The sequence below is a fragment of the Elgaria multicarinata genome, chromosome 1, assembly GCF_023053635.1.
Source record: "Elgaria multicarinata webbii isolate HBS135686 ecotype San Diego chromosome 1, rElgMul1.1.pri, whole genome shotgun sequence".
NCBI classification, from domain to species: Eukaryota; Metazoa; Chordata; class Lepidosauria; order Squamata; family Anguidae; genus Elgaria; species Elgaria multicarinata.
In genome coordinates this window covers 127,600,858-127,628,812 of record NC_086171.1, presented here as the reverse complement: position 1 = coordinate 127,628,812, position 27,955 = coordinate 127,600,858, and the positions used below count along the sequence as shown (strand labels likewise).

Sequence of the window (27,955 nt, the reverse complement as noted above, 5' to 3'; positions counted from 1 at the left end):
CTCGTTGCGGAGGAAGCTGCGTCACTGAGCTCTTGCGGCAGCCGCAGCCTGGAAGAGGCTGAGGAGAACCTCGCCGCCGCCCCACCTTCTAGTCTTGCGCACAAACCCCGAGGCTGTCGCCGCCATGGATTACGGGGAAGGTGAGCGCTTTCTTTTGGTTTGAAGGTCGCCGCTGCCTTATGGCGAGGGAACGAAAGGAGGCCGAAGATAGGTTCTGGCTCAAAATGGCGGCGGGTCTGCTGTAGAGGCGGGAAACGGGGGGCGGCGGCCGCGGCCTAGCGGAGAGGCCTTTGCTCCGAAGGAGAGCCTGTGCTTTGGCGCGCCATATTGACGGGCCTCTGGCTTCCCGGCAGCGGCGTTGCGTTGTCGGGTGTGGGATGTAGCGCGTTCCTCTCAAAGGCGACCGGTGTTGAGATTCGGTCAGCCGTGAGGAGGCCTCGCCTGGCCTCTCTGTCCCGACTCCGTAAGTCCCATTGAGCTTCCTCCCAAGGCAGTGGGAATAGGAATGCCGCCACATGCTAGTGGAGCCCGCAGGGAGGTTTTCTCCGTCCTCATGGAAGAGTGCAGTTGTGGGGTTGAATCCAATGACAAGCCTATTAAGGCAGACCCATTGAAATGAATGGAACTCCAGTCATTTCAATGGGTCTGCTCTATGTAGGGGGGTTCCCATTTATTCCAGCAGGTCTGCCCTGACTACAGCTACAATTTGATTCAACCATCGGGAGTTTCGGAGGGGTTCAAAAGATGGCAGTGGTAACGGCGAGGGCATTTGTAACGGCTGAAAACGGCTGAAGATACCCTTGAAATCTGGCTTTTTAAGCTATTCAAACCATCGTTCTGGAGCCCCTCCCCTCAGCCCGTTTCTTCCCGTTCTTTTTAAAACTGCGCAATGGTCTTCAGAAATGTATGAAGGAAGTTGAGCGCAAATATTTCAAGCTATTGCGCTCCAAAGTAGAGGAAGGTTCTGTTTTCTCCCGCGCTTCTCCCCACCCTAATACAAATTGAGCCTTGAACAGCAGATATAACTGCAGGGTTTAGGAAAAGTACAAGGTGTTTCTTAGGTTTGCCGAACTGCCTCGCTAGTTTAGGATTGGCTGCTGTTATTCTTATTTCACACATAAGGAAACCGCCCAGAGAGCTCTTGCTATGGGGGCGGTATATAAATGTAATGAATAAATAAGTTGAAGCGCATTTGTATTCCAGTTCTCTGCGCTTTGTTTAGAAGTAAGCCTATGTGCAGAGACGAATGCATTTGAATAGTTGTTACAGTTAGACTTAAATTTAAACTTTGTGTTAATAATTTTTGTCTTAAAATAATGAGGATTTGATAGCAACTATTTTCCTTGACTGTCTTTTCCTACTATGGTTGGAAAACCTTCTCGATCCTTTTTATCTTCTCTGATAAAAGAGAGACTGAAAAAATGCAAAGGGCCTATCCTCAAAAGCAGTTGGTATGACTTCTGTAAGGGCTTAATATACAAAAAGATCTAAAACTATGTTGGGATTCTATGAGTTTGCTTCCAGTGCAGATGATCATGTGAACAGATGTGTTGAACCCAGCACAAATGGAGATGCTTTTCTGCTCAGTCTATATTGTACAGAAGGCAGAGAACTATTGTGTTCAGCAATGCTTTTCCCAACCCTTGCCATCATGTCAGTGTGCAGCTGCACTAAGCAAAGTATAAATCCTGTGATCGTTATTTTTACTCTTATTCTATGGTGTCTCCTGCTTTCTTCTATATACACACTTTCTTGTATGTATCTAAGTCAATCCCATTAGTTTCATCAGAATTTACTTCCAAAGTAGAAATATATGGGATTACAAATTTAATTTCTTACATTACTGATTGTTGAAGTAACTGTAACTAATTTATATAACACACACAAGTAATAAGATTAACCATTATATGATATATTTAACAACACCTTTCTAGAAATTTCATAAAACTAAGTTTTATTTAAAAGATTTCTAATTTTTAGAAAACAAAGAATGTTTAATATACTTAAAGGTGATGCATGTATTTTATTCTGTTGAAGGAAATTAAATATTTCATCTTTAGAAGACATTTCTGCAAGATCAAACTATGTGCTACATGGGCATAATTACCTTATGGGACTGGAAAAGACAGTGCCTTAATCAGCTTTTTAGTAGAGCCTGAGAAGGGTCAACTGAGTATGTATTTGTTCTGGATAAAAATGTAAAATGATTGAATTATTGTATTTAACAGAACAAATACATTTTGGAGGTAACAGGGTACTTTACTTAAAAAGCTTAAAAATTACTTAAAAAGCTTAAAGCAATCTTGCTGCAATTGGCGTGTAATGCAAAAATAATACCTCCTTGGTCCAGGATGTTGGTGTTACAAATGCCTTTCATTGTTAAATCATGAACATTAACCAATGAACTGTTTGTTGATGTAAATAGCAGCCATAAATCTCAGCATGAAAGAGGCTTGAAGGCAATGTGAGCTCCACGTGTGAAAAAGCTTTTTTTATGCTAGGAAATATGCATAAAATGTTGTATTACTTATGTCCAGTAGGTGGCATTTGGAAGCAGAACAATAAATCTGTAGATTCTTTGCCTGCATATTTCTCCTAGGTTTGGAATGTAGTGTTTTGATCAGTCATATTCTGGCTGTTGAGAGATCAGTTAACTGCAGTCATATAATTCCATGAAACCAAGAATGCTGTTTTGTTGGTGGGAAAAGTGAGCTTCATGCTCTGCAGTTGCTGGTGTTCCAGTACAGGACACACACTTCTTAATTTAAAAATAGAAAACTGCAGTTAAAATGACCTTGTCAATTACCCCTTGCATCTTCCTCAAACTATAGGTAGTGGTGGGAGGTGCTGTAGTAATAGTGTATAGCTGTTTGTGTTGTTTTTTTAAAAGCAGCTGTATTACATTTATTCTGACTCAGTTCAGATGATCAGCTAAACCTCCTTCACTACTTTTCACTTGAGAGAAGGAAAGTAAAAGTTTTCCTGAACGTAATGCAAAAGTCTGGTTTGTTTCATTTATTTATAGCATTTTTATCCTGCCCCTTAGTTAGAAAGGTGCCCAAGGCGATGTACAAAAACAAGAAATAAGACAATTTCTGCCGACTGTCTTACAAAAGACAGAAACAAAAGGAAGGGGAGGCTTACCGTGCCTCATTGCTGATAACCTAAAATAACCTGGGTTCCTCGAGATGTTTTGGCCTAAAATTCCCATCATCCCTGGCCATTGGCCATGCTCACTGTGACTAATTGGAGTTAGAGGCCAAAGCCTCTGGTAGGAGCCTACTTTTAAGGCCTCAAACTAGTTATCGCTTTGCTGTTAGAGCAGTGGTCCAGACCCGAAATCCACCTCAGACTCCCAACCTGCAACATAAAACCCAATTGTGCCCAATTTGGTGGCAACAGCTTTGCTGTTATCCATCTGGAATTGGTCATGACACACCAGTTGAAGACCATTGAGATAGAGTAAGCAGGAAACTGTTGCTTTAAAAATATTGGTGCCGTTCCTGCAAAAGATCAGGTTGATTGGTGTATCCAAGTTTCTATAATCCTCTCCGTGCTATTTCGCTTGTTTGCTTAAAAAGCTGAGATATGAGCAAGCCCCTCTGCTATGAGCCATGATTAAAGTACAGAATCTCTAATCAGTTTCCTATTTCATGTGGGAAACTGGTGGGAAACTGGTTACTAGCTTCATGAACTTATTAAAGTTTAAAACAGAAGTTTGTTAAGCCAACTTAAAATAGTTGTTTAGGATCCTGTCTTGTTCCAAAGCGTTTCCCACTTCACATGAAATAGGCAATTGATTAATTAGAAACTTCTCATTTTATTCAGGAATGTTTAGAGATGTGAAGTCGGGGTGGGTGGGAATGGAAAAATTCAGGGGGAAAACAGTCCCCCCCCCGAGGGGCGTTTTTGATTTTTCTTTAAAAAAAAAAATGGAATAGTTTGGGATTATGAATTATTTTCTTTTGGAATGTAAATCAAATTATGTAAATATAACTATCCAGCTTTTACTCCCTCTAAAATGATTTCTAATCAAGGGGTTAAATCCAATGGTGCCCTTATGCCACCATAAATTCTCTTACACCCTGTCAATTCCATTGCGCTGGTGCCTCCCTCACCCCCACTTACACAGTGGTGATTTAGTGCTTCCAGGGCAGCCTGAAACATGCAGAAATGCTCATTTCTGGAAGGAGGCTGGTTGGTGGAGCTCACATAAGGGAGCTCCGCTTGTTTCCCATAGGAAGCACTAAGTGTTACTTGCATAAGTGATGGGTACTGCTTGTGGAACGGAATTGGCGGCATCCTCTGCTTGCAGGGGGTGGAAAGGATTCTGCAAGGGCTTAAGTGCACCATTGGATTCTGCCATATATCTGCCTAATTTCTTCCTCCCACTGCAGCTTTACTTTTCAGGCCTTTCCTGAAGGTCTCCCAGCCCCCAGAAAGGCTTTTCAAGGGGCACAAGGGTGTATAGTGGCATGTTGATAATTCTCTTTGCACTTATGGAGCATTGTTCTATGAAGGTAAAGATATTTATAGTGTCCTGCCTGTTCTACACAACCTCTTTGTTAGAGCTGAGATGAAATATATCATTGACTCTCTAATCAACAAGGAGATGATGACTGATAGATTTGTCTCATTTTTTTTTAAAAAAAATCTAATTCTTCCTTCCTTAGAAATGGACCGTGACTATGGGCATGGTGCCTATGGTGGCCCAAGAGCTATGGACTCTTATATGAACCAATCATATGGAATGGAAAGTCATGGAGGCGGTGGAGGAGGTGGTGGTGGTAACAGGTAAAATACTGAATCCGTTGCTTTTATATCCAACACAATATAATTACAATCTACAGTATATGTTTTTTCTAATATAAGTGTTCCTTGAGAATGTTGCAGAGATTCTGTATGCAGCAGAACAAAGAAATGTATAGTGCAGCATTTTTTAAAAATATCTTGGGTTTGGTTTCTTTCAGTAGTGTAGAGTACTGTAATGCATGTTCTGTTGCAAACCTGTCTTGACATCAATTTGAATTATATCCTTGTTATATTGGGGGATTGCTTTAGCATTTAAGTTTCAGTACAAAAGCTGTAGATGAAATAGATATGATTTGGACCAACATTGCTGCTCTTACTTAATTCTATTTGAAAGGAACACTTACATTTAATTTTAGTGCTAATATTTTTTGCAAGAATTTCACTAGTAGACAACTTGTCATGTCCAGATTATTTTACTGGCAGGTACTAATTACACTAAAATGTCTGTTTTGGCTACTCTATAATTTTTGTGTGTGGAGTGATCTCAAAATTTATATTGTTCTTAGCACTATGTCTGTAGTTCATGTCTACTAACGTCAGGTCATTTTATGCAAAAATTGGCTTTCTTTCAAGGTCTTTGCATTTTTTAAACAAAATAATTAGATGAAACATTTAAACTGGTTGCATATTCTAATTCTTGTATGACAGTGTAAGACCGTAGTTTGGCAACTCTGAATCTGTAAATTCTGTGCTGACATTTATTAGTACGGAACTAGGAAACTCTGGGCAGAATCCAGCAGTGTGCTTATGTCCTTTCTGCTCCACCAATTTCTTTTCTGTATGCCGTGGGTCCCACTGATTCTGTTGTGCAAGTGGGACCCAGCATTTCTGCAAGGGAGATTTAATGCTCCCTAGAGGAAGTCTCAAAACGAGCGGAACACTTGTTTCTGGAAGGAGGCAGGTCAGCAGAGTTCTGTCACGCGAGCTCCATCAACCTGCCTCCTTCCAGAAATGAGTGTTTCCGTTTCTTTTGAGTTACTCCGGAAGCGCTAAATCATCTTTGCACAAGTGGTAAGGGCTGCTTGCGCAATGGAAATAGCATGGTGCAAACAAACTGGCAGGGGCGCAAGCAACCTCTTGGATTCTGCCCTTTATTACTAATTCAACAATTGATTGAATTATTTAACGCTTGTTCATATTAAACTGTCCTGAGAATCAGGAATAAGCTGTACCTACCATCTAGTAATCTGCATATGACTGGAGTTCACCGATGACAATTAATACATGAACATTCTTTGTTATGGGCTGTTCTGTAAATAGCATTTTAATATGCAAGTGACTGAAGTTTTAAAAAAAATGAAAATAAAACTGGTTATGATATTGTAGGTGAAGACAGTATATATAGTCTTGTTTTTTAAGTAAAGGAATGTTTCTTGTTTCTTCTTGTTAACTATATTTTAAATCTTTGTGGAGAGCAGTGAACTCTCCTTTCCAGTGCAGTTGTACATTACATTAATGTCCCTCTGCACTTGCCTCTTTCTATTCTGCAAAAAATAAGTAAAATATTATTGCATATGGCATCTTGGTATTGGTTGTTTTGCACGTAATGCACAGCCTTTTCCTTTACCAAGGATACCTGGATACTGAAGACTTACTTTGGTCTTATCAGATCTATACTAGGTATTTGATTTATCTTCTAGACTGTGCTAAATGTAATAATAGAAGCTGAGGCATGTTGGCAGTTGTTACATTTGTTTTTGGAAGATTACATCTTACAAAAGCAAAAGATCTGAATAAATGAACTGTGAACTTTTCAATGTTTAAGACAAAAAAAATCAAGTTGTAGTAATTGCCTCTTATTATTGATATTAGAAGTTTCCCAATTGAGGGTAAAGCCTTTTAAATGCTGTTGAACTGTTGTTAGGTATGATTTTAAAGATAGAATAGTTTTATTAACCTTTTAAGTCTGTGCAGGTGCCTTCATTCATAAGACTAGGTCTGGGCTCAAATAATGAGGTTTAAATATTGAGTTAACTAAATTTAGTAAACTTCAGGCATTCTGAAATTTAACATTATTTTTTACTGAAAAGTGGCTCAGATAGCTTTCTGTCTGGTCACAACTTGAAATTGCCCAGCCCTAATCAAGGCAAACCCTACCAAAGTAAAATATACATTGATTTTAGTTGATAAATGTCAACTGATAACTTGTCTTTTGAAATGTTTAACTTTAGTAAGCTTACTTTTTTTTTCCTCACTGCAACTTTTCCAGGTTTGGACCTTATGAGTCTTATGACTCCGGGTCTTCTCTGGGTGGGCGAGATCTGTACAGATCTGGCTATGGTTATAATGAACCCGAACAAAGCCGCTTCGGAGGTAGTTATGGTGGTCGATTTGACAGCAACTACCGGAATAGCCTTGACTCTTTCGGAGGTAGAAACCAGGGCGGGTCTAGCTGGGAAGCACCTTACTCACGCTCAAAATTGAGGCCTGGGTTTATGGAGGACAGAGGAAGAGAGACTTACTCTTCCTACAGCAGTTTTTCTTCACCCCATATGAAGCCTGCACCTGTAGGCTCTCGGGGGAGAGGAACGCCTGCTTACCCTGACAGTGGATTTGGAAGCAGAAACTATGATGCTTTTGGAGGACCATCAACAGGCAGAGGCCGTGGCCGAGGAGTAAGTACAGAATCTTTTCAGATTCTTTTCACTAGTCACTCTTTTAAACCCTTTCAAGACCATAGCATTTAAAACAAATGGCACTGTACATCACAGTGCACTTTTGGCCAAACTGTTAGGATTGATGACCTTCCAATCCGGTTTGGTGTTTACCCAGAACTTAGTACCCCTTCTCTCTCCATTTACAAGTAAAAGCACTAAGAGATTAGTTGCTAAGGTTTTATAAAATCTCTCCTTTTGTTTGAAAGGTGAAGATTAAGGCAATGGGTTTGGTCTAAAAGGGGTTAAAAGGAATTGCATTTTTCCTTGTTAACACTAGCATCTTGGCTAGTGGGAGAAGTCTTGAAACATTGTAAAGGTTAATTAGAACCTTTCTCAGTTTTGAGTAGGTTAAAGGTGCAATGTATGTATAGTATTGAATTTTAGGGGGTGAATGCCTTAAAAGGAGATTTTGTCTAGGGAGACAGGCAGTCGGTTCTTCGTACTCATTCTTAGCTAAACTTAAGTTCACTAGATTTAAATGTAGGGATGGGTGTAATAACGGTAGGTGATAAGAAATAAGATGATTTAAACCCATGGTTAAAGGGACACCATCAGCTTCAAAACTAATTATTTCAAAATGAAAACTAAATGCATTTTACAGTTTTGTCTAACACTTGTATTATAAGGCAGTTTCCAATACTGCCCCTGTACTAGTGGAACCTACTGTTAGCACAACAGGAAGCTAGTGCTTAGTAAGACAACCAGAAAAGCGGAAACACTAGTTTCTGGGTTAGTGGAGCTCACAGAAGGGAGCTCTGCTGACTTGTCCCATTCTGGAAACAAGCATTTCCAGTTATTTGCAGAGTTGCTTTCGGAAGTGCTAGCTCCTGTTGCGCTAGTGGTAGATCCTGCAAGTACAATGGAATTAGCAGAGGTACAGCGGCAGTATTGGATACTGTCCATAATTCCCTGCAACTTGTTCTTGTATGCTGGATGTGATGTTTCAGTACAACTTCAAAAGTGCAATTGAAAGAGAGTGAAGAAAGTAAACTTAAAATTTAGCATTCCACTTCTCCCAAATCATTAAAAGCTTCTATACTCTCTATGAAATACTTCAGGTTTATAAGGTGATGATGTTCCATTAACTTTATAATTTCATATCTGATTTTAGTACAAATAGTTCAGCTATTGATCCTACATATGCTATCTTAAAACTTATGAGTATAATCTGCTTCAAGAAGCAGACCTTAAACATACCTGGTAGCTTAGTCATAACTTAAATGTAGAGGGAAAACTAATTTGTTTTTAATAGATCGTCTTGCATGCCTAATATGTTCTTTCAAAAATGTAGCATTCTGAAGGGTATAATTGGCATAATTAGATTTAACCCAAAGAGATATAACTAGGAGCTTTCTTGTGGTTTGATAATAGACTACTCTACAGATTTGTGTAGTCCTTTTTATCAGACTTTTTTTTAAAGGTAGGTTGATTAGGTTGAGTAAGTAAAAATCTTAGGGAATAACCGACTAGCTTTTTAAAGCTTAGTGTTCCTTTCTTGAACCCTAAATACTTTGAGGAATAAGCTACTTACTGTATTTAAAATGCATTGCACCTTTAATAGATTCTGGAAATATTTGCTCATGCAAATGTAAATCATCTAGAAAGTGTCCTTTGATTTATGTATATGCAACATGGAGATATTGCTAGATTGTGCTGTATTAGGGCCCAAATTGTAGACAGACTGAAATGTAGAATTTATGCATGGACTTTGTTAGCATAATTATATTTTAATGATCTCTCACATAATCTGGTCTGCTAGGGCTAAGTGTTAGTCAAATTAGGAAAGCATTTTACAATTATTCTACTGCCTTTTGGGTGCAATCCTATGTATGTTTAGACTGTCTGGGGAATGCTGGGAGTTGTAGGACTTTTTCTGCCTAAACATGCATAGGCTTGCACCCTTGATGTGTCTAGTTTTTAATATTAAAAAATTGATATTATGGCAGTATATGTATTTCTGCTTGTATGATTTCATTCATCCAGTCAGATGAGCCTTTCTTGATATACATATAGGAAAGCAGGCCTGCATTTTGGCATTCTCCTGGTACCTTCTCTTCAGTTCATTCCTCTATTCAGTGCTTTGAAATCTATGAAAATATTGTAATCTCTTTACATTGTATTGTATATACCTGAGACAGGAAGAGAGAGAACAGCTTTTTCAGACACGACACAGTTTGATTCTTCTTACAAAGTTTTCTTTACTGTTTTAGAAAGAACATGATATAAGAAGGTCTTACATTTTACTCACTGCCACAATCCTTTTGTTCTGATATAGGAGTGAAAGGGAATATTTTGGTAGTCTTCAACCATTACCTCACCATTGGATAAATGTGTAGTACTTACCCCAGAAACGTATGTGGTTATAGATGTAACAGTTCCCAAAATTTTGAGGGGAGAAAAGTTAAGGGGAAATTGAAATATATGCTATCATTACTTAGAAACCTAAACTTATTTAAATGTTTTAATAACATAAAATGCTTCATTTATAACATAGCATATACAATTTACTAATAGGCATATTTTACAGGGTAATTTTATTTATTTAAATACTCTACACTGCCTTTTAGGGCAAAAACCTTTCCAAAGGTGGTGTACGGAGTGGAGCTTACTCCCAAGTAAGCGTGCATAGGATTGCATCCTAAAAAGTATAAATGCCTTAGTGCAGTACTCTTGAATATCTATTCACAAGTAAGTACCATTGAATTACATGGGGCTTACTGTCAGGTAAGTAAGGCTTCAATCTCATTCACAATTACCTGGGAGCAAAACTCATTGAACTCACTTGCACTTACTTCTGAGTAGACTTGCATAGTATTGTACTATTTTGTACAATTATGAAATTCAAAGCTGTAAGCTGCTACTTTATATGCTACCAAAGCATATGTATATTATTAGTTTTTGCTATCTGTGAAGTAAGAAAATATTAAAAATAAGATCAACAGATTTTGTAGAAGCAAGGAAAGTGTGTTTAGATAGAAACAGCTTCATATTAAGGACTAGCAGCATATTTTTATTTAAAGTTAAACTTCTAGCATTGAACTCTACAGTATACATGGGGATTATTCTCTAACACTGTAGATTGTCTTAAATTAAAATGTTCATACAATCACTTTGCTTGAGTAAAACTTTATTTTAAAAAGCATGCCACTAATTTCTAAAGAGAAAATATTTTGTAGGAGCCCTTTCCCCTCAAACTGATTTTCTGTTTTTTCCTGAGCTTTCACATCTCTTTTCTCAGCTGGTAGTTTTGTAGAAAGATATTTTTGATTTTGTCAAAGGTATTACCTAGAGAATCTGAAGAGAGGAAATGCAACTCAAATTCTAATAAGACTCATGGTCTGGATTAATGACTTAGAATAAGCAGAAATGTCAGAAATGTATTTGATATAAACATTTTCTGTCAAGTAACTGAAAAAACTAATAAGCTTGCAGTTCTGATATGTGTTAACTTACTAGTATTGTGTTCTTTTTCCTGAGTTAAAATATTTTAAAATATGTTGATGTTTGAGTTAGGTTGTTTGCAGTCAGCCACATCATTTTCTAATACTTGCTCTTCACCCATTTACAGTACATGGGAGACTTTGGAGGCATGCATAGACCTGGAATTGTGGTAGACTATCATAACAAACCCAGTTCTGCAGCAGTAGCTGCACGAGGAATAAAGAGAAAAATGATACAGCAGCCGTATAATAAACCAGGTGGGACATTTATCAAGAAACCCAAACTGACAAAACCTAATGTGAAGATGAACCAAAACAAACCTAGTAAGTAATTGAATGAAAGATGCGAATTATAGCGCTATTTAACATTTTCTGAGAGGACGCATTTATGATGCTTTGCCATTCTTCATTTTTCAGCCTCAAAGCCCCTCGGAAACCAGCTATTCATAGACATTGGTGGCACAAATTAGAAATTTTATTCTGGTTCTTCAAGTGAAGTCACTTTATCAGCTTTGTGCCTATATACTATGCTTTTGTGTTAAAAAAAATTTGGGAGAAATTTAGCTTTTCTAGACATCCATACTCTTTAAAACCTTTTCTGGCTTTTATTGTGAAGACTGCTTGCTAGATGAGATGCTATAAGGGTGTTATTAAGAGAGCAATTAATACTGAGACTAAGTTCATATTTTAATGTTTGAATGCTTATGGAATTTGATACTGAAATCAGATTTGCACAGATAATGTAGGAATGTAATGTTTGTCCCCTCGTGGTTGCTTCTGCAAACATTTTATAGTGTGTCCTCAAGGTGGGGCCAGCTGGTAGATCACTGTGATTGTGGACTTTACTATTCTTCAAACAATCAACCCTTTCTCTACACTAACTTCATTGTTGGGAATTCATATTTTAAAAGTGTGTGTGTGTGTGTGTGCATTGTTTTGTATGTCTTTTTAATCATAAAAGATTTCCGCTAGTATTATTTGGATTGACTGTATGTATAGATGGCAAATTCTCCCAATGGAGGGAAGTAAAAAGTGTAGTCCCACAGGGACCAATGCTTTTCAACTGGTTCATAAATGATCTGGAATTAGGAATGAGCAGTGAAGTGGTCAAATTTGCTGATGACATCAACTTATTTAGGGGTGGTTAAAACAAAAAGATGTTGTGAGGAGCTTCCAAAGGATCTCTCCAAACTGGAAGAATGGACTTCCAAATGGCAAATGCAGTCCAATGTAAGCAAATATAAGTGATGCACATTTGGGAAAAAAATCCTAAATTCAAGTATAACCTGATAGGACCTGAACAAGTGGTGACCAACCAGGAAAGAGATTTTAGGATTGTGTTGGTAGCCCACCCAGCATGCAGTTGCTGTAAAAAAAAGAAAACTCTATGTTAGGCATAATTAGAATAGGAATTGTGAATGAAACTGCCAGTATCATACTGCCTTTATAAAATCTATGGTGTGACCACACTTAGAATACTGTTTACAATTCTGGTCACTCTAAAACAACATATTGTATTGCTGGAAAAGTGCAGAAAAGGGCAACTAAAATGACCAGGAGGCTGGAACATCTCCCCTAAGGGAAGTTTATAACAGCTGGAATTGTTTAGCTTGGAAAAAAGAAGGGTAAGGGGAGGCATTATAGAGGTGTACAAAATTATGCATGGTGTGGAGAATGTGAATAGGGAGACATTTTTCCTTCTCTCAAAATACTAGAATCCAGGGTCATCTCATGAAGCTGGTTGGTGGGAGATTCAGGACAGATAAAAAAAATACTTCTTCACAAACTGCATAGTTTTTTTTAGTATAATAATGGTTTTTTAATTTTTGTATCTTTTGCTGTTTTAATTCTTATGTTTACTACGCCGCAATCTGTTTCAGATATGGAGCAGTATACAAATTTTGTTGATAAATAAATAATACGTACATAGTTAAAACTATGGAATTCACTACCTCAAGATGTAGTGATGGCCACCAATTTGGATGGCTTTAAAAAGGGGTTAGATAAATTCCTGGAAAAGAAGGCTTTCAATGGCTACTAGTTCTGATGGCTATGTGCTACCTGCAGTGTCAGAAGCAGTAAGCCTATATACATCAGTTGCAGGGGAACATAGGTGGAAGGGTGCTCTTGCACCCATGTCCTCCTTGTTGGTTCCCAGTCAACAGCTGGTTGGCCACTGCATGAACAGAGTGGTGGGCCAGATGAACCCTTGGTCTGATACAGCATGGCTCTCCTTATGAGAAGATGGGATATTTGTTCTATAATAGCTTTCTACTGGTGAAATGCCCGTAATTTCAATGAACATTATATCTATGGGGATAATATCTATTGCAGGGATATAAGAGGTGGAAGGAATAGCTATAATATGTTGCATGACACTCCCACATAAATCCCTAGATGGTGGAGGCTGGGCCACTCAACATCAGTGTTTATGGACAGGTTTTGCCATTACTGTAATGTTACCTTAAGGTACAATGCTTTATTCTCCTGGTATTTATTTATTTATTTAGTTATAGCAAGATATTGTAGAGCTGGTAGAAATAATAACTGCCATATGAGAAAGTGAAAGGTTGTTAAAAGGATACAGTGTGTGTTGGTATGAAGGCTAAATGCTATATTTGTGTGTCACTCAGTGACATGTTACGTTCCCTATTGTCTCCATATTGCACATCAGGTATAGTTTGTATTCTACATGGGTAACCTATGTAATAGATATTTACACAGATATAAAATACATACACTGAAAAATTTAGAAATATTTCCTGCTGCAGTACAAACATACTTGGGTAGGTTTAGAAATTTTCCTTTATAGTTCAAACATACTTAGGTAAGTTTAGAAATTTCCTTTTTCAAAAGGCAATATGTGTTCATCATGCTTTCCATTTTAGGGCAGATTTCCCCCTTTACTGAATTAAAGACCAAATCCTATCTGTACCTTGTGTTATGATATATATTTAACCAGAAATAACTTGACAATTAAAATTCTCTTATTGAAAACATGTGGCTTAAATTTACTTCATTTCATTAAAACTAGCCACCGTGGGTTTTGCCTTAAATTTAAAAGCTATTCTGAATGTCAATGCACTAACTCTTTTAATGGATCATGTTCTACTGCTACGTGTGGCCTTGTTTTCTTGATGTAATCAGCAAGCTAATCTAAAATTTTATTTACAACTAACTTCTCGGACTGGGTTTGGTGGTCTGGTGAAATGCTAGGAGTTGCTCAAGTATGCTATTACTGTTTGGTCTGAGATTAAATGTAGACAATTCTACTGATCTTCTCATGCACAATAATGTGAAGACTAATCCGGAGTATAATATTTGCAACAGTTGTGAACTGAAATTAAAAGATATATAACTAAGTAATGGAAAACAAATTACACAGTATGATGATATAATCCCACATGTTGACCTGCATTTGTAGTTTTCTATTTAATTTCAGTGTCTGTGAAACAGCTTCGCTAAGTCCAACTATTTCTATTGTTTGTAGTTTTTGATATAACCTGTTTCTACATGCCAATTTCTTTTAAGTTATACTTTCAGTTTTCTTTAACCAAGCTTCCTATTTTCCCAGTTTCCTAAGGATTTAAACAGTGCTAGGTGAGATAAAACAATTCACTGCAGTTTGATTCTCTTTACATTTCTTCCTCCTCTCATGCTAATAGACGCAAGGACGCCAAGCAAGGAAACTACTGCAGAGGTAAACATCTCTAGTTTTGCAAGATACTGTACTTTACAAGACACATTAAAGGGCATCACAGTAATAATTGCCTGACTTTATTCAGAATGCCATGAGGCAGAGGTGATGTCTGCATGGACAATGGGCTTTCTCAGTCTTTTTTCTGGCAGAACTGCCCTGGAAGAATTTGGACTGCAACTTCTGGTATTGAATGAGAAAGTGCTGCTGGAAACAAGAATGAGAATCCTTTTGTGTCATAGAGACATTCTTTAAACAGAATTTTATAAATTCTAGTAATGGTATTCTTTGTGAAGGGCAGTTGTGTATATACGTTACTGTGGTTTTAGTCTTAATAAGGGCTTATTAAAAGGCAAGATGCAGATAATATATTTGGCAACTGTTCTTCTACTTCCAAGGTCATTATCCTCCCACCACTTATGCAATAGCGATTTAGTGTTTCCTGGGGCAACTTAAAATGAGCAGAAACTGAGATCTTTGCTAACTTGCTCATTTTGGGGCTTGCCCTTGGAAGCATTAAAGCTACATTGCCTTATGCCGTGAAATCAGCAGGGCTGGCCATTTGCAGAACAGAAGTGGTGGTGGGCCATGCTACAGACAAGCAGCATTGGATATTGCACAAGCCTAGATTTCTAAAAATCATTTTGTTAAGCTAGTAACTTGATTAGAAATTAATTATTTGGGGGCTTTTGTAGTAACTTACTAGAAAATAGTTAGGCTTATATTTGGATTCCATTATAAACGTGTTAAATTTCACAATATTGGTTGCATAGGTAAATAACAAATATTTAAGCAAGTGGTCAAAATAATTAGCGTGCATTAATTTAAAAACTGTTCAGTTCTTAACTTAGCTCTGACCAGATCATAAATACTTATTTATTTACACAGCTTGATTAAATATTCACTGAATTCTCAGTTTAGAATTAAGCATCTTGATCCGTGCTAAAAATACTAAGTATCTGGCTGTCATGGGACGTATGAAATTTGAAATGTGTTTCTAGCTGGTGTGAAGCTGATTCCTAACATTTTATGTGTGTATCACAAACTCTAAACTACTTCTTTATATATTTGTTTATTTTTTAAACTTTCTTATCCATCGAATGGAGTCACAGACATTCAGGCAGCTCCCAATTTAAAATGGGAATATACACAGTAATAAAAATCTGCAACAATTAAAATGCAATATAAATACATAGTAGAATGAGCAAAGCTAAAATATAAAAATAATTGTATAAACTTGACACAACCAAAGTACTAGTTCTTGAAAAGGCTGGCAGAAGAAAAATGCTTACATGTGTTTTCCTGAAAGCTCGGTGGAATGGTGCTGCTGTTCCATGAGACAGGTGCCATCTCAGAAAAGAATTTGCCTGCAGTCTGACTTCAGATGATGAGGGCCTTTTAAGTAGGGCCTCATTTGAAGTTTACAGCACATGGGAAGGGTCATATAAGAGTAAGCACTCCCTGATTTTGGGTGCAGTACAGAAGAGTATTGAGCCTGAAAAAGTGAAGAATGGAAGATGAAAACTTATGAAACGAGAGTAACACCGCATATAAGCATGGTAAAATATATGTGGAAATATACTTCTGTTCCTAATTTGGGCAGTAATTGTAAATGCCTGGAAAAAGTAAAAACGTCAGTCAAGTCTTGACTGTAGAACAAGATAAAAATGTCCTTGTAGGTGCTGTGCTTGATTGATGCCAGGAGGAAGCATCTAGTCAGCATAAACTAGATGTCCCAGATAATGTCTTAAGTTGGATAATTAACAGCTTTAAATGCACTAAGCTATATAAAAAACAACCTTTTGAAGTTACTGCTTGATCATTAATGCCATATAAAGAAGTGGAACCAACTGTTTTTAAATTCTCGTAATTCAAGCTAGTCACCTCAGCTAACTGGATTGAAATGAATACTTCCTTTACTGGAATTAATGTGACAATTTTTGTCAGCTCTTCTGTTTACTCTGGAAACTTGTGCATTTGACCTTTCATTAGGGTAATGAAGCTGAAGCAGGTGACACAATTACGGATGAAGACTTTACAAAAGATGCCTATGATGGCATCTATCATGCCTTCGAAGGTAAGCCCACTTGTTTTATCAGGTAAAACTCAAGGTACAGTGCTGCTAAAGTTTCACCTGGTGAAATTTATCTGGGAAAACTGCACTTGATTGTGTCCTTTCCTGCGGTACTAATTGTTTTTCCCCTTCAACACAGATAACTTTCAGGTAGCAGTATTGTTGTCTTTAATTGTAGCAAACATTTTTTTTCTTGTGGTAATATTTTCTTTTCTACATCCAGATCATGTGTACCCTGCGCTTATTTGACTTTGCATTCGTTAGCATTAGTTGTCACTTAAATGAGTGTTATAGTATTGATCATCCTTAACTTTGTAGTTATTGAATATTTCATTAGAAATTGATTTTAAAGTAGACCAATTATCAGCTGTTCTGCACCATAAATTGGTTGTTTTTATACATGCTGCTTATTAAAACAGGTAAACTATCTATTTCTAGGAGACTGAAGTTTCATTTGCTAAACCATATCTTCAAACCCACAAGCAAGAAAATTCAACATTGAGGCTGAAATTTTGTCCTAAACTTCTTTCCCCCTGATGTACTTTGCTATTGTATACGGTCTGTATGATATGAGGAGTGCTACAAATTGTATGGAGTTTCTTGTCTTGAAAAACTGTGGGCATATCTCATACTGTGTAATAGGCTTTCCATTAAACTACTGTGCACTGTTTTGTTTGTGCTGCTCTGATTACAAGGCCAAGAGTAATCTTTTTTTACCCCCCAAATTACACCATCCTGAGGTTACAGCTTAAGTCTGTTTAGTGTAGGATTAAATCTGTGGATTTATCAGTTAATGGCACTAGCAAATGTGCAATTTTTCTACTTGCTTCAAATAAATAAGGCATCATCTGGAAAGTAAGGAGTCCCAAGTTCTTATCTGGACTTGAGCTTCCATTCCTCTGGACTGTACTAGGCTAGGATTTAAAGGTGTCTGCTGATCTTGAGAGGCAAGATGCAGACTATCTCTCTCTACAGAACTCGGGTCAGATGGCTTATGCAGCAATTAAACAAGGACTCACTTGCGTATCCTTTGGGCTTTGGAGGTAAGGTGCCATATTGCAAGTTAGTCCCTATTGAGTTATTTGGATGGGCCAGGGATTCTTCTTGGTGGAAGGGACTGTAGGGTGTGGGAACCATGGTGGAAGGGACATTAAAAGGTCGGGGAACACTTTTAATGTCAAGGGGACTTACTTCCCTTGGGTAAACTCTCTCCCTGCGTACAAAGGTTGGGTGGGGCCGGAGCTGGTGTGGCACCAGCCACTTTCTTTCTGCTATCCCTTCCTTCTTCTCCCAACCCCTCCTTGCACAGTAATTTGGCTTAGGAAAAAAGGTCACATTTATGTGAATTAGATGTGTGTATGTATGTATGTGTGCAGGAAGAAGGGGAAGCTGTGGGCTGGATCCAGAGATGACATGGAATGCATCTGGCCTGTGAGGTGGTGGTTCCCCACCCTTGGAGTAGAGTATGCATGATGTGTGTGGTGGTGGTGGGGGAGAAAAGGAGTGCTTATTCTATAGTTTAGGGCAGAGGTGGTGGGCAGACTTTAAGCTTGTGAGATCTACTTTAATATTTAGTAGTCTCTCAAGATCCATCAACTATAGTCTGGTGCAAATGATTTCTGAGCCCAAGAGTTTGTTGTGTATCAGAACTGCCTGGAGCTCACAGTCCTTCCGCACAAATCCAGTCCCGGTCATCCCAATCTTTCTTTGAGACGAACTGCTCAATATAACGCAAGGTTGGAGTCATGTCATTGCTACTGTTGTTAAGCAGTTGGGAGTCTGATTTCCTTTTCGATCTACTGAATATCAACCAGAAATATACCAGTAAGGTGCAGATCTACCTTTTGCCTCTCCCTGGATTAGGGGAATGGTACTTCAACCTTCTTATCACTTTCAAAAATAATTGTAGGCTATTCTGATTACTATACGTACATTTCTGCTATTTAGCAATCAGAAAATCGCTGGTACCTGTTTTTAATAAGGCAGACTTCTTTCAAAGTGACATATAAAGGAGAGAACAGCTGTTTGGCTGCTTGAAAATCATGTCCAAATTGACATTTAAACCTCTGTTTAACATATGGATTGAAAGCCTGCCTCCCCTATAAATCCTTGACACATTCTCTGGAATAAAAAAATGAAGTTGCTTTTTCCAGTATGTAATCACAAGTTCGGAAGAATAAGGAATGTTTGTATGCATTGATATGTGTGTTTAACCCCATCAGATTGTCGCCTATACAGGGGGAATAATAGGAAATCTGTAATTGGTGTTGCATTATATTTCAGGGTAGTAATTGGCATTTTTATTCATTGGAATTTTAAAGATTGCATGCTTTTCCTTTTCAGGTTATCTGTTTGTTCTATTCTATAAGCTGTCTTCACAATAAAACCAGCAAGCATCTAGCTTAAAAACAAACAAACATGCAGCAATACTTTTGAGATTTCCTCAATTGTAGGCTCTACAGTTATTGTAATTTCCTATTGTCTCTGCTGGTCACTTGCTTAGTGCCTTTAGTATCTAGGCACAATGACGTTAGGTTGGCTTTAATTCTGGATTTATTTTTTGTGAGCATGGCCCTTGATCACAAACCTATGCTGAAATGATTGGATGTTACCATTTGCTTTTAATTAAACCCACACCTGCGTAGATGCCATTGCCATACATGGCTTGAATTTATTCCTCCTTATGAGACCATAAATAATAGTTGAGATAGGGTAAGTTGAACTTCACATTTCTCCCTTGTTGGAGTCCAGAACTCGAATATTTATTTAGCTCTTAACTGTTTTTAGGTGTTAAGCCAGAAGTGAAAAATGAAGAGGAAGAAAAACGTCGAATTGAGGCAAGAAGAGAGAAGCAAAGACGTAGGAGGGAGAAAAACAGTGAAAAGTATGGTGATGGTTACAGGTTTGTGGTGGAAATGTCATGAATTTGCCCCCAGCCATAATTCACAGGCATGCACAATGGCAATAGCATTTCCCTTAAGCTGCCTTTGCTCTGCCTGCTCCATGGTGTCTTGTGTCTCAGCCCCACTGCCATATAGACATTGTACTATGTTTTAATATTTCTGGAAACGTGGCCACTACCTGTGTTTCATGGGGTGTGATATGCCATTGTATCCTGAGCTATCAGAAATACCCAAGGAATCCTTTGCTAGAGCAGAATGCTTATACACCATGTTGAGGAATCTCCCAAATAATTATAATTTAGGTTAGGGGAAGATTGCCCTTTAGGTATTTTGGACTACAACTCAAACAAGCCCCAGGCAGCATGGCTAATGGTCAGGAATGTTGGGAGCTGAAGTCCAAAATGTTTAGAGATCTACTTCCTGCCCACCTTGCACTTTATGACATGGCTACTATAAGAGTTAATGAGATAATTTTGTAGAAACACTTTGAACATTTGAATTGCTAAATATAATGCTTGAGTATTATGATTTATTTTTATTACTGTGGTTAAATGTTTGAAAAGAAAAATTCATTGAGCAGTGAAATGTCTGGTTCTTAGATTCTTTATAAACTTTGATAAAGTCACTAGTTACTGTGTTTTGCTGACAAGCTTAAATGAATAAATAAAATCGCTGTTGCCTTAACTAAATACACTGAGAGACAAATGGGTTTCTTTTTAAAGTACCATTACTAGCGATATTGAGTCAACTGATACATTAAAGCTGTAGATTTCTACTGTCTTCTGGTTCTGTGATTGTGACGCATAATAATGTGATGTCTTTTGCTTCTCTGCCTCCAGAGGTTGAGAAAAGATAGCCACGTGTCTGAAGCATAGTCTTGTGTCATCTTAAAGCGTAACCACTTTATTGTGACATAAGCTTTTTGGGGCTAGACCCACTAAAACATGCTCTCTAGTCCATGAAAGCTTGTGTCAGAATAAATTGGTTAGGATTTAAGGTGTTCTTTCTTGAGCGGTGTTAACTGTTGTTTCTGCAGGTAGTTCTTTTAAAGCTGACACTAAGCCACAGTGGTTAAGCATTTTGAGCTAAACACTATGGCTTAGTGTGTCATGTTACCCATGGCTAAGACTAAGAACAGCAGACACCACACCACATCTCAAACTGCTTTTGAAACACTTCTCAATTTTTTAGCAGTTTGCTATATGGTATGGGGAAATGTTTGAGAAAAATGACGAAGCCCTAGACTTTGCAGTGCAAGCCAAAACAGTTTTATTCAGAAGTAAGACCTAGTACGTGTGCTCCGCATTCCAACCTATGTTCCAATGCAACGTAGACATAGTTCATGGTTGTTCGATGCAATTTATCTCTAGTGCAGTGCCAATAGTGCTTGCAGCGTTACAGGAAAGGCAGTCATGCCAACAAACACAATTGGTGTTGTGCTAGAGATTGTTTATGCCAGCACAACTTTACTTACGTTAATGGTAGTGTTGCATTGGATTACAGTCCAAAATTTAAATATTACCAACTGACCTGTATTATTGTGTTAGAATTGTTTCTATATTTTTATCAGCTTACATGGAATTTTAAAGCAAAACTTTGTTAATGAAAGGGATTTAAAAATGGCAGAATTTTAATAAAAATGATATCTATGTAACATGCCTATATTTTCTGCTAGAATGGCATTCACCTGCTCATTCTGTAAGTTTCGAACATTTGAAGAAAAAGACATTGAAGCTCATCTGGAAAGTCCTGTTCATCAGGAAACTTTAGATCATATTCAGAAACAAACGAAATTTGACAAAGTTGTGATGGAGTTTCTGCATGTAAGTAGCCAACTTGTATAAATCCTTTTAATGGAGGGAGCTATAGATGGTGCGTTCTTAAAAATAAACAAAGCGCAACGGCCTTAATCTTCAAATATGGAAGTTGAGCAAAGTATATCACAAGTACAAAGAACTAAAAGCGATGCAGGCAGTTCTCTAAAGATAAATGTAGGTAATGTGATATCTACTTAACACATGCTTTATGTGTTTTATACCATGGAGTATGTTGCATGCTTGCCAGAAATGTGTGATCAGAATCAGATACTTTATTGCCAGAAGTGGAGCCCAAATGGCACCTCCCCCCAACACTTGCTGCACCATTCAGGCTTCAGTTTTTGCCTTCATCTATTCCCCCTTCTTAATGCCATCTGAATCAAGCTATTCCATCATGCTGCATGACAGGACTGGCCATGGCTAAGAATAACCACATATGCTACGATCCTAAGAGCTGCCTAGTCTCGTGGAGGCAGCTAGTGATTTAAAAAAATTGAACATCGTACCCCTTTGTTGCATTTAAACTGCTCAGTTGTAAAAATCAGTTTGCAATACTGTTTGCAGTGCGGTGGAGGGTGGCGGCTTGGGGATTGGAGGGAAGGACTCTGCTGATACAGAAAGTGTGTAAAGCCCCCTTGGACTTACAGACTAATTTCTTTGGATCCTGGCCAATGAGCTGGGTAGTTTCAGAGTATGGGATAAGTGAGTGTAATCTTTGAATACCTACAAATGTTGTGAATCTGCATTCTAGGAATGTATGGTGAATAAATTCAAGAAGACTGCTATGCGTAAGCAGCAGACCACCAGCCAAATGGAAGCTGCCCAGATTACTGAAAAAGATGTAATGGAAGGCAAGTGACGTGTGAAAGTGTCTATTGTATGTCAGCACAGCAGTTTTATCATGCAGGCTCAGTCTGGAACTGCACGTTACAAGGCCAAATTGTGTTTTCAAACTGTGGCCTCCACTTCAGAAGAAGCAGTGGGCATCCCATCCTACATCCCCCAACGTCCAGTTTGAGTTCCAGAATCTGGCCTGTTTTGAAAAGTAGATATTGGACTAGTTAGGCATTACCCATTTAAGAAAGAAACAATCTGTAACTTTGGAGCTTCTACTGCAATTTGGGACTGGTATGTTTTAATTTGTGTGTGTTCGGATGGCTAATGTTGAATTTTGTACAACTATACAGGGCATTTTATGGGCCAGTCCTGTAAAACAGTTTTTATAATTGTATGGGGTGCCCTGGTGAATTTTAAACTTGCTTGGAGTTCATATTTGACCACTCCCAGCATTGATCCCTACCAGCAATTTGGCAATCCACTGCAAGGCGCACATTCTCAATACTTATTTTTAAATCTCCCCTATAAAATAACTTTTATTAAACAATAATAGCATTACTTGAGTTGAACTTGGAAATGTTGTGTGTACATCCCTTTTGTCCCATATTTTGCTTGATTTAATATATAAAAAATTAGATTTGCTTCATAATTTTCTCTTGACATACTCTCAGATTCCCGTAATTCTTTATTTCGTTGCCAGGTGTCACAGCTGATGACCATATGATGAAAGTTGAGACTGTTCTCTGTTCTGCATGCAGTGTGTATGTTCCTGCACTACACAGTTCTGTTCAGCAGCACTTAAAGTCTCCTGAGCATACAAAGGGAAAGCAGGTACAATTCAGATTTATTTATTTATTTATTTATTAGGTTAGCTACAGAAACAATCAAGATTTTGTAGTGTGCATTCTGGGTAGTTGCCTCGTGGGATCCATACTGTTTTGCTAGAGATCTGAGCGTTTTGGCAACTCCATAACATGGCAGTGTCAGCATAGTTCATGATTGCACCATACATTGCAAAGTAGGCAGAAAGTGCAAAAGCATGTAATATACATTAGGACATACCAGCTCTAGCATAAATGGGGGTAGGCCAGGGGAAAGGATGGGAGTATTTCATAAGATGCATAATTGTGTATGTTTTAGTATGTTTTAGTAGTTCATTTTGCATACTATCCCAGTGGTGTAGTTGCTGACATAATCCCAAACCTTGTGAATGGCTCTCCAGCATTCCCTTGGTTGTGTGTATAGATACTCTTTCAAATTTGAGCAATTCATAAGCGTGCCTGAAGAACTCTCCTGGCCTTACCACCAGCGTAATGTTTAAATTGATCCAATGATCTTATCACTAAGGAAAGACTTGTGATGAGTACAAAATACTGGCAAGAGCTAACACTGGGATCACCTTTAGCACCACTTCCACTTGTCTTCCCTTCAGTTCCATCTTGGCTTGATGACTTGGCTTATCACATACCTTTGCACTTTAAAGCATTTGAAATGCATTAAGAATTAGGTCTAGCCCCTATTTGTACAGAGAGAAAAGTATACCCCCCACCCCCGCCCTTGGGTAACTTTGAGTAATAAAGAAAAATTAAATGGAGCCCCCTCCCTCTACCAAATAACAACATTCATAATAATTACAATTGCAATCACCCTCAAGCCCCCACCCCCTTTTGCTCACTTTTATTTTGGCTTACTTAGCATAAAAGTATAATTTGAGGCAATGAGTACAAATATATAGTTTTGCATTTATTTGTCTTACCTGACTCATTGCACAGTCTGAGTTGCAAAATATGTGAGTTCTATCCACTATTCACACTTCCTTTATAAATAGTGCCATAGGTAGCAGCTATGCACACAGCTATGGCTTTTCTTAGCATCCCTGTTGTACAGAGTTCCAGTTCTGCATCTATTCCAGAGCAGGCAGAATGTCACTTGGGCTCTACCAGTCAATCTCTGGCTGACTTGCAATAGACTGACAAAGTTTTCCGCCACTTTCCCCTTCAGCCTGTACTTTACTTCTTATTGGCTAGCTAAGCAGGGTGTATGGCAGTATCATTCTCAATATCTTTGGGTATTTGGTATTTTCTTGTAATTTTATGGTCCATAAGCGAAGTCACTTCTCCCAGGTATTGTGTTTTGCTCACCTGCTCCTGAGTCTTGGAAGATATAGCTATGGAACCTCTGCAGCCTCTTTTATTCTCTCCCTCTATCCTGCCTAATATATGTTGAATACTTGCCAATTAACCAGAAATACTGCAGCAGAGGGGGAAACCTCGGCAATTTGTATATTTTACAAATGAGAAAAACCAACTCCCATCAGCCCTAGGTCAGCATAGACAGTGCTGAGGGATGATGGGATTTGCAATCTAACATGTGGAAGGCCACACACGATCCCTATCCCTGATTTAAAGCTTGCTCGTGGTTTATATGATCCTCTCACATTGTCGAGAGTGGCAAAAATTTGCCCGGAAGCCTCTGTGTGGTGGGTGATGAGATAGAAACCCTGAGCAAGTTGTATTGACTCAGCCTGGAAAGTAGTCTTGGTGTTTATTAAAAGGGTGTGATTGTGAAGATTAAAATGTGATATCCCCCCCCCCCCCCAGATTGAGAAAGTTTTCCTGATTTTAAAAAGGAATTGCCCTCTGTTTTTATAAAATAAGAATTCTTCAGTGGCATTGAAAACAGTTTGGTGAAAATCAAATTTTGATGTGCAGGATGTTTGCTGCCCAGCACAACAGTTTTTAGTGGAACGATACAGTATTCAACTTCACTGCTTATAGACTAGCTCTAATCCAGCCTTCCCCAACTGGGGGATGTTGGGAGTTGTAGATGAAGACTTTTGGAGGGCACCAGATTGGGGAAGGCTGCTCCAATCAGTTTACCTTGATATTTGGAAGATGGCTAGAACTTCGTCATCACTATTTTCTCTAGGAGTCTAATCCTATTTATAGATAACGAATGGAGTAATTTATATCATCCTTTGTGTACAATTAATAATGTTCTAGATGTTGAAGCTTGACAATCTTTACCGTAGCATGTATACTTACTTTGAAGAGCTTGAGGATGTGGCTAGCATGAATTAAAATACAGAGCAGCTATAGTGCCTTATAAAACAAACTTTATTTCTGACTAAATGTTGACAATAACTCTTAAATGGAATGAGTTTGTACATTAAAAACCAAATGAAGAAATGCTGGCAAAACTTATTACACATGAAGTGAAAATCCCTTCTGGAGAGTATTGTGGATTTGAGCTGCTGTGAACAACCATTTTGAATTGAAGTGAAAAATGTATCTAGATTAAGAATGTGGTAGTTTTAAATATTTCTACTATAATTTATGAAGAAAATGGTTTTGGCAAAATTTACTTGCATGGACTCCTGTCATAATGCTTAGTTAAACTTCACTGAATGGGAACTTAATACTAAATTTAACTTTCTTTGCATTGTGCATTAATGATCCATAATAAATGTGTATCAACAGAGTTCCTCTTTTTGTAGTGTGTTCAGTAGAAAAGCTGTGTCCTTTTGTGAGTGTACTAAAGGCCAGTGTTTAAATTGGTACATAGAACTCTTAATTCAACCTTTTTTAAATATTTCTTTTTCTCCTCATTAGCAAAGTCTAATATAGCATTTGCTACAATGTGTATTGAATGTCCCTTTGGAATATGTTCGTTATGCTTGTTATTACAGTGTAATCTTATTTACAGACTTACAAAGAACAAATTAAAAGAGAGAGTGTACTAACTGCTACCAGCATTTTGAATAACCCAATTGTGAAGGCACGGTACGAGCGCTATGTCAAGGTAAGCTTGCATTATGGACCTAAATTTCCAGGAGCAGTCATTGATGATAAAAAAAAGGGGAAAAATGTGTGAAATTGGTTCCACTGCACGATTTGGTCAAGCTGATGTTTTGTAAATGAAGTGATCCCATATTGAACTTTCTTTAGTTAGTAAAACTAGTGTAGTCATCTGAAATTCACAGTAGTAGAAACTAGGCCTGCGAGCCAATTAAATACATTTTAATGAGTGTGTCTATTAATCAGGTAATTAAATCACCATATATTTGTATATTAAAACATTTTTGAAGCAATGCATACTTTGTTTTTAGATTATGCACATGTATATTGTCAGAGACATTAGAAGAGAGACCTGTGTGAGGGGGAGGGGATTCATGTGGTGTTTCATTCACATTTGTATGAAAAATAATAACTTTTTAAAAACTGTCTGATTAAGGGTTACCCTTTAGTCAATTAAAATATTTCTTATAAATTAAATGTTGTGTTTCTGATGGAAACATGAACTTCAGCTAGAGTACGAGTTCTCCGTATAGTTTGGTTGCAATTCACTTGGTCTAAGAAGAATGAAATTGAGAATAGATGAATGAATTGCATAGTAAGCCATGCAGGCGTCAGTAACCAACAGTAGTTTGGAGGTTACACTAATTGGCAGGACCAGTTGTTCTTCAGTTAGGAGGCAGAGCACTAGGGAGAGGTAGTCAAGTTCATCTTCCGGAAGAAAGACTCATTGGTGACTATGGTAAGTGCCCTGGAGTACTGCTAGACCATTATGGGGTCTGCCTTTCATTTCTAGCTAATTGGATTGTCCAGGAGATGAGTGAGGAAGAACCAAATTGAGCTTAATTTCTGGTAGTCCTCTACACCCACCCACCCCATGTTGCTTCTGCAAGTGCTAGAACTTATTCCTTAGTAAACATGCATAGGATTGTGGTGTAATGGCTACTTTGGGAATGGCTGCTTCTAGGATTCTGGGGTAGGGAAGCTGAGAGAGGGAAGTGGTTGGGATGCATGCTGGTTTTTGCTTTGTGTGCAGTCTGGTGATCTGGCAAATTACAGGGCAAATTTATATTGGCACACTTCCAAGCAAGTGATTAATGCATTCCATTAATGTTAGTTGTTCTTGGCTGTAAATTACTAGAAGCTTAGTGTGTTACCTGCCATTGCATTCTTCAGCTTACATAGATTAAGTATAGTGTTTGATTTTTTAAAACAAACATCTGTTTTCTTATTAGGGTGAAAATCCATTTGAGGTTACTGATCAAAATCCAGAGCAGCAAGGAGAAGAAGATGACAAGGCAAATGAACCTGCTGAAGAAGAGGAAGAGGAGGCAGAAGCTGAGGAGGAGGAGGAAGCAGAAGGTGAAGAACAAACTGACTTCACTCTTGACCAAACAGAGGATAGTTAAACACAAGGAGTTTTACATAAGCAGAGGAAAATGCTGCTTTTCTTTTCTGTTAACATGGCTAAATGTAAAATTCCTAATAGTTACAAATGAGGCTCATATTATCATCCCCTATCTTGTGCATGCATTCCATTTAAATTTAAAATACGTTTTATGTAATCTCTTTTCACCTTTGCTTAAAATGAAGGTTAATCCATTTTTAGTTCAGCTTTTATAGTAACCCAGCTGTTAGAATTGATATAATACTGTACTATGTATGTTTTTAAACATTAGTTTTCTTCTCTTGATGTTGAGAATTGGATATAAATAAGTAGAAAGTTTAAATCATTTCAACACAAAGATATTTCAAGTAAATGCAGTGTATTTAGTTCTAGAATGCATAAACTTAAAATTATGTTGTGAGTGTGCCTGTCTTTTGGACTGCGTCACTCATTGTAAAATACATGTTATGCTATACCTTGTAGTTTTTTTGGTGATAAAATGTACTTGTTTGTAGCAATAAAACATTTTAGGAACCT

The 27,955-nt window shown here is 37.9% G+C and overlaps 1 protein-coding gene across 6 annotated transcripts; it reads left to right on the top strand.

The window, feature by feature from the left end:
* The first annotated feature begins 11 nt into the window (after positions 1–11).
* ZNF326 (zinc finger protein 326) lies at positions 12–27,952 on the top strand. Of its 6 annotated transcripts, none has more exons than XM_063136467.1 (12): positions 15–140; positions 4,674–4,794; positions 7,022–7,427; positions 11,038–11,233; positions 14,575–14,609; positions 16,599–16,683; positions 19,468–19,564; positions 21,259–21,406; positions 22,152–22,251; positions 22,938–23,068; positions 25,943–26,038; positions 27,267–27,952. In XM_063136467.1, the coding sequence occupies exons 1-12, from the start codon at positions 125–127 to the stop codon at positions 27,438–27,440; spliced, it is 1,605 nt and encodes a 534-aa protein (XP_062992537.1). In that variant the 5' UTR covers positions 15–124; the 3' UTR covers positions 27,441–27,952. The 6 variants fall into 6 exon arrangements, with proteins under 6 accessions (XP_062992545.1, XP_062992537.1, XP_062992529.1 ...); XM_063136459.1 differs by having other exon boundaries at positions 16–140; positions 19,468–19,582; XM_063136475.1 differs by lacking the exon at positions 25,943–26,038 and having other exon boundaries at positions 12–140; positions 19,468–19,582.
* The last annotated feature ends 3 nt before the right edge of the window (positions 27,953–27,955 follow it).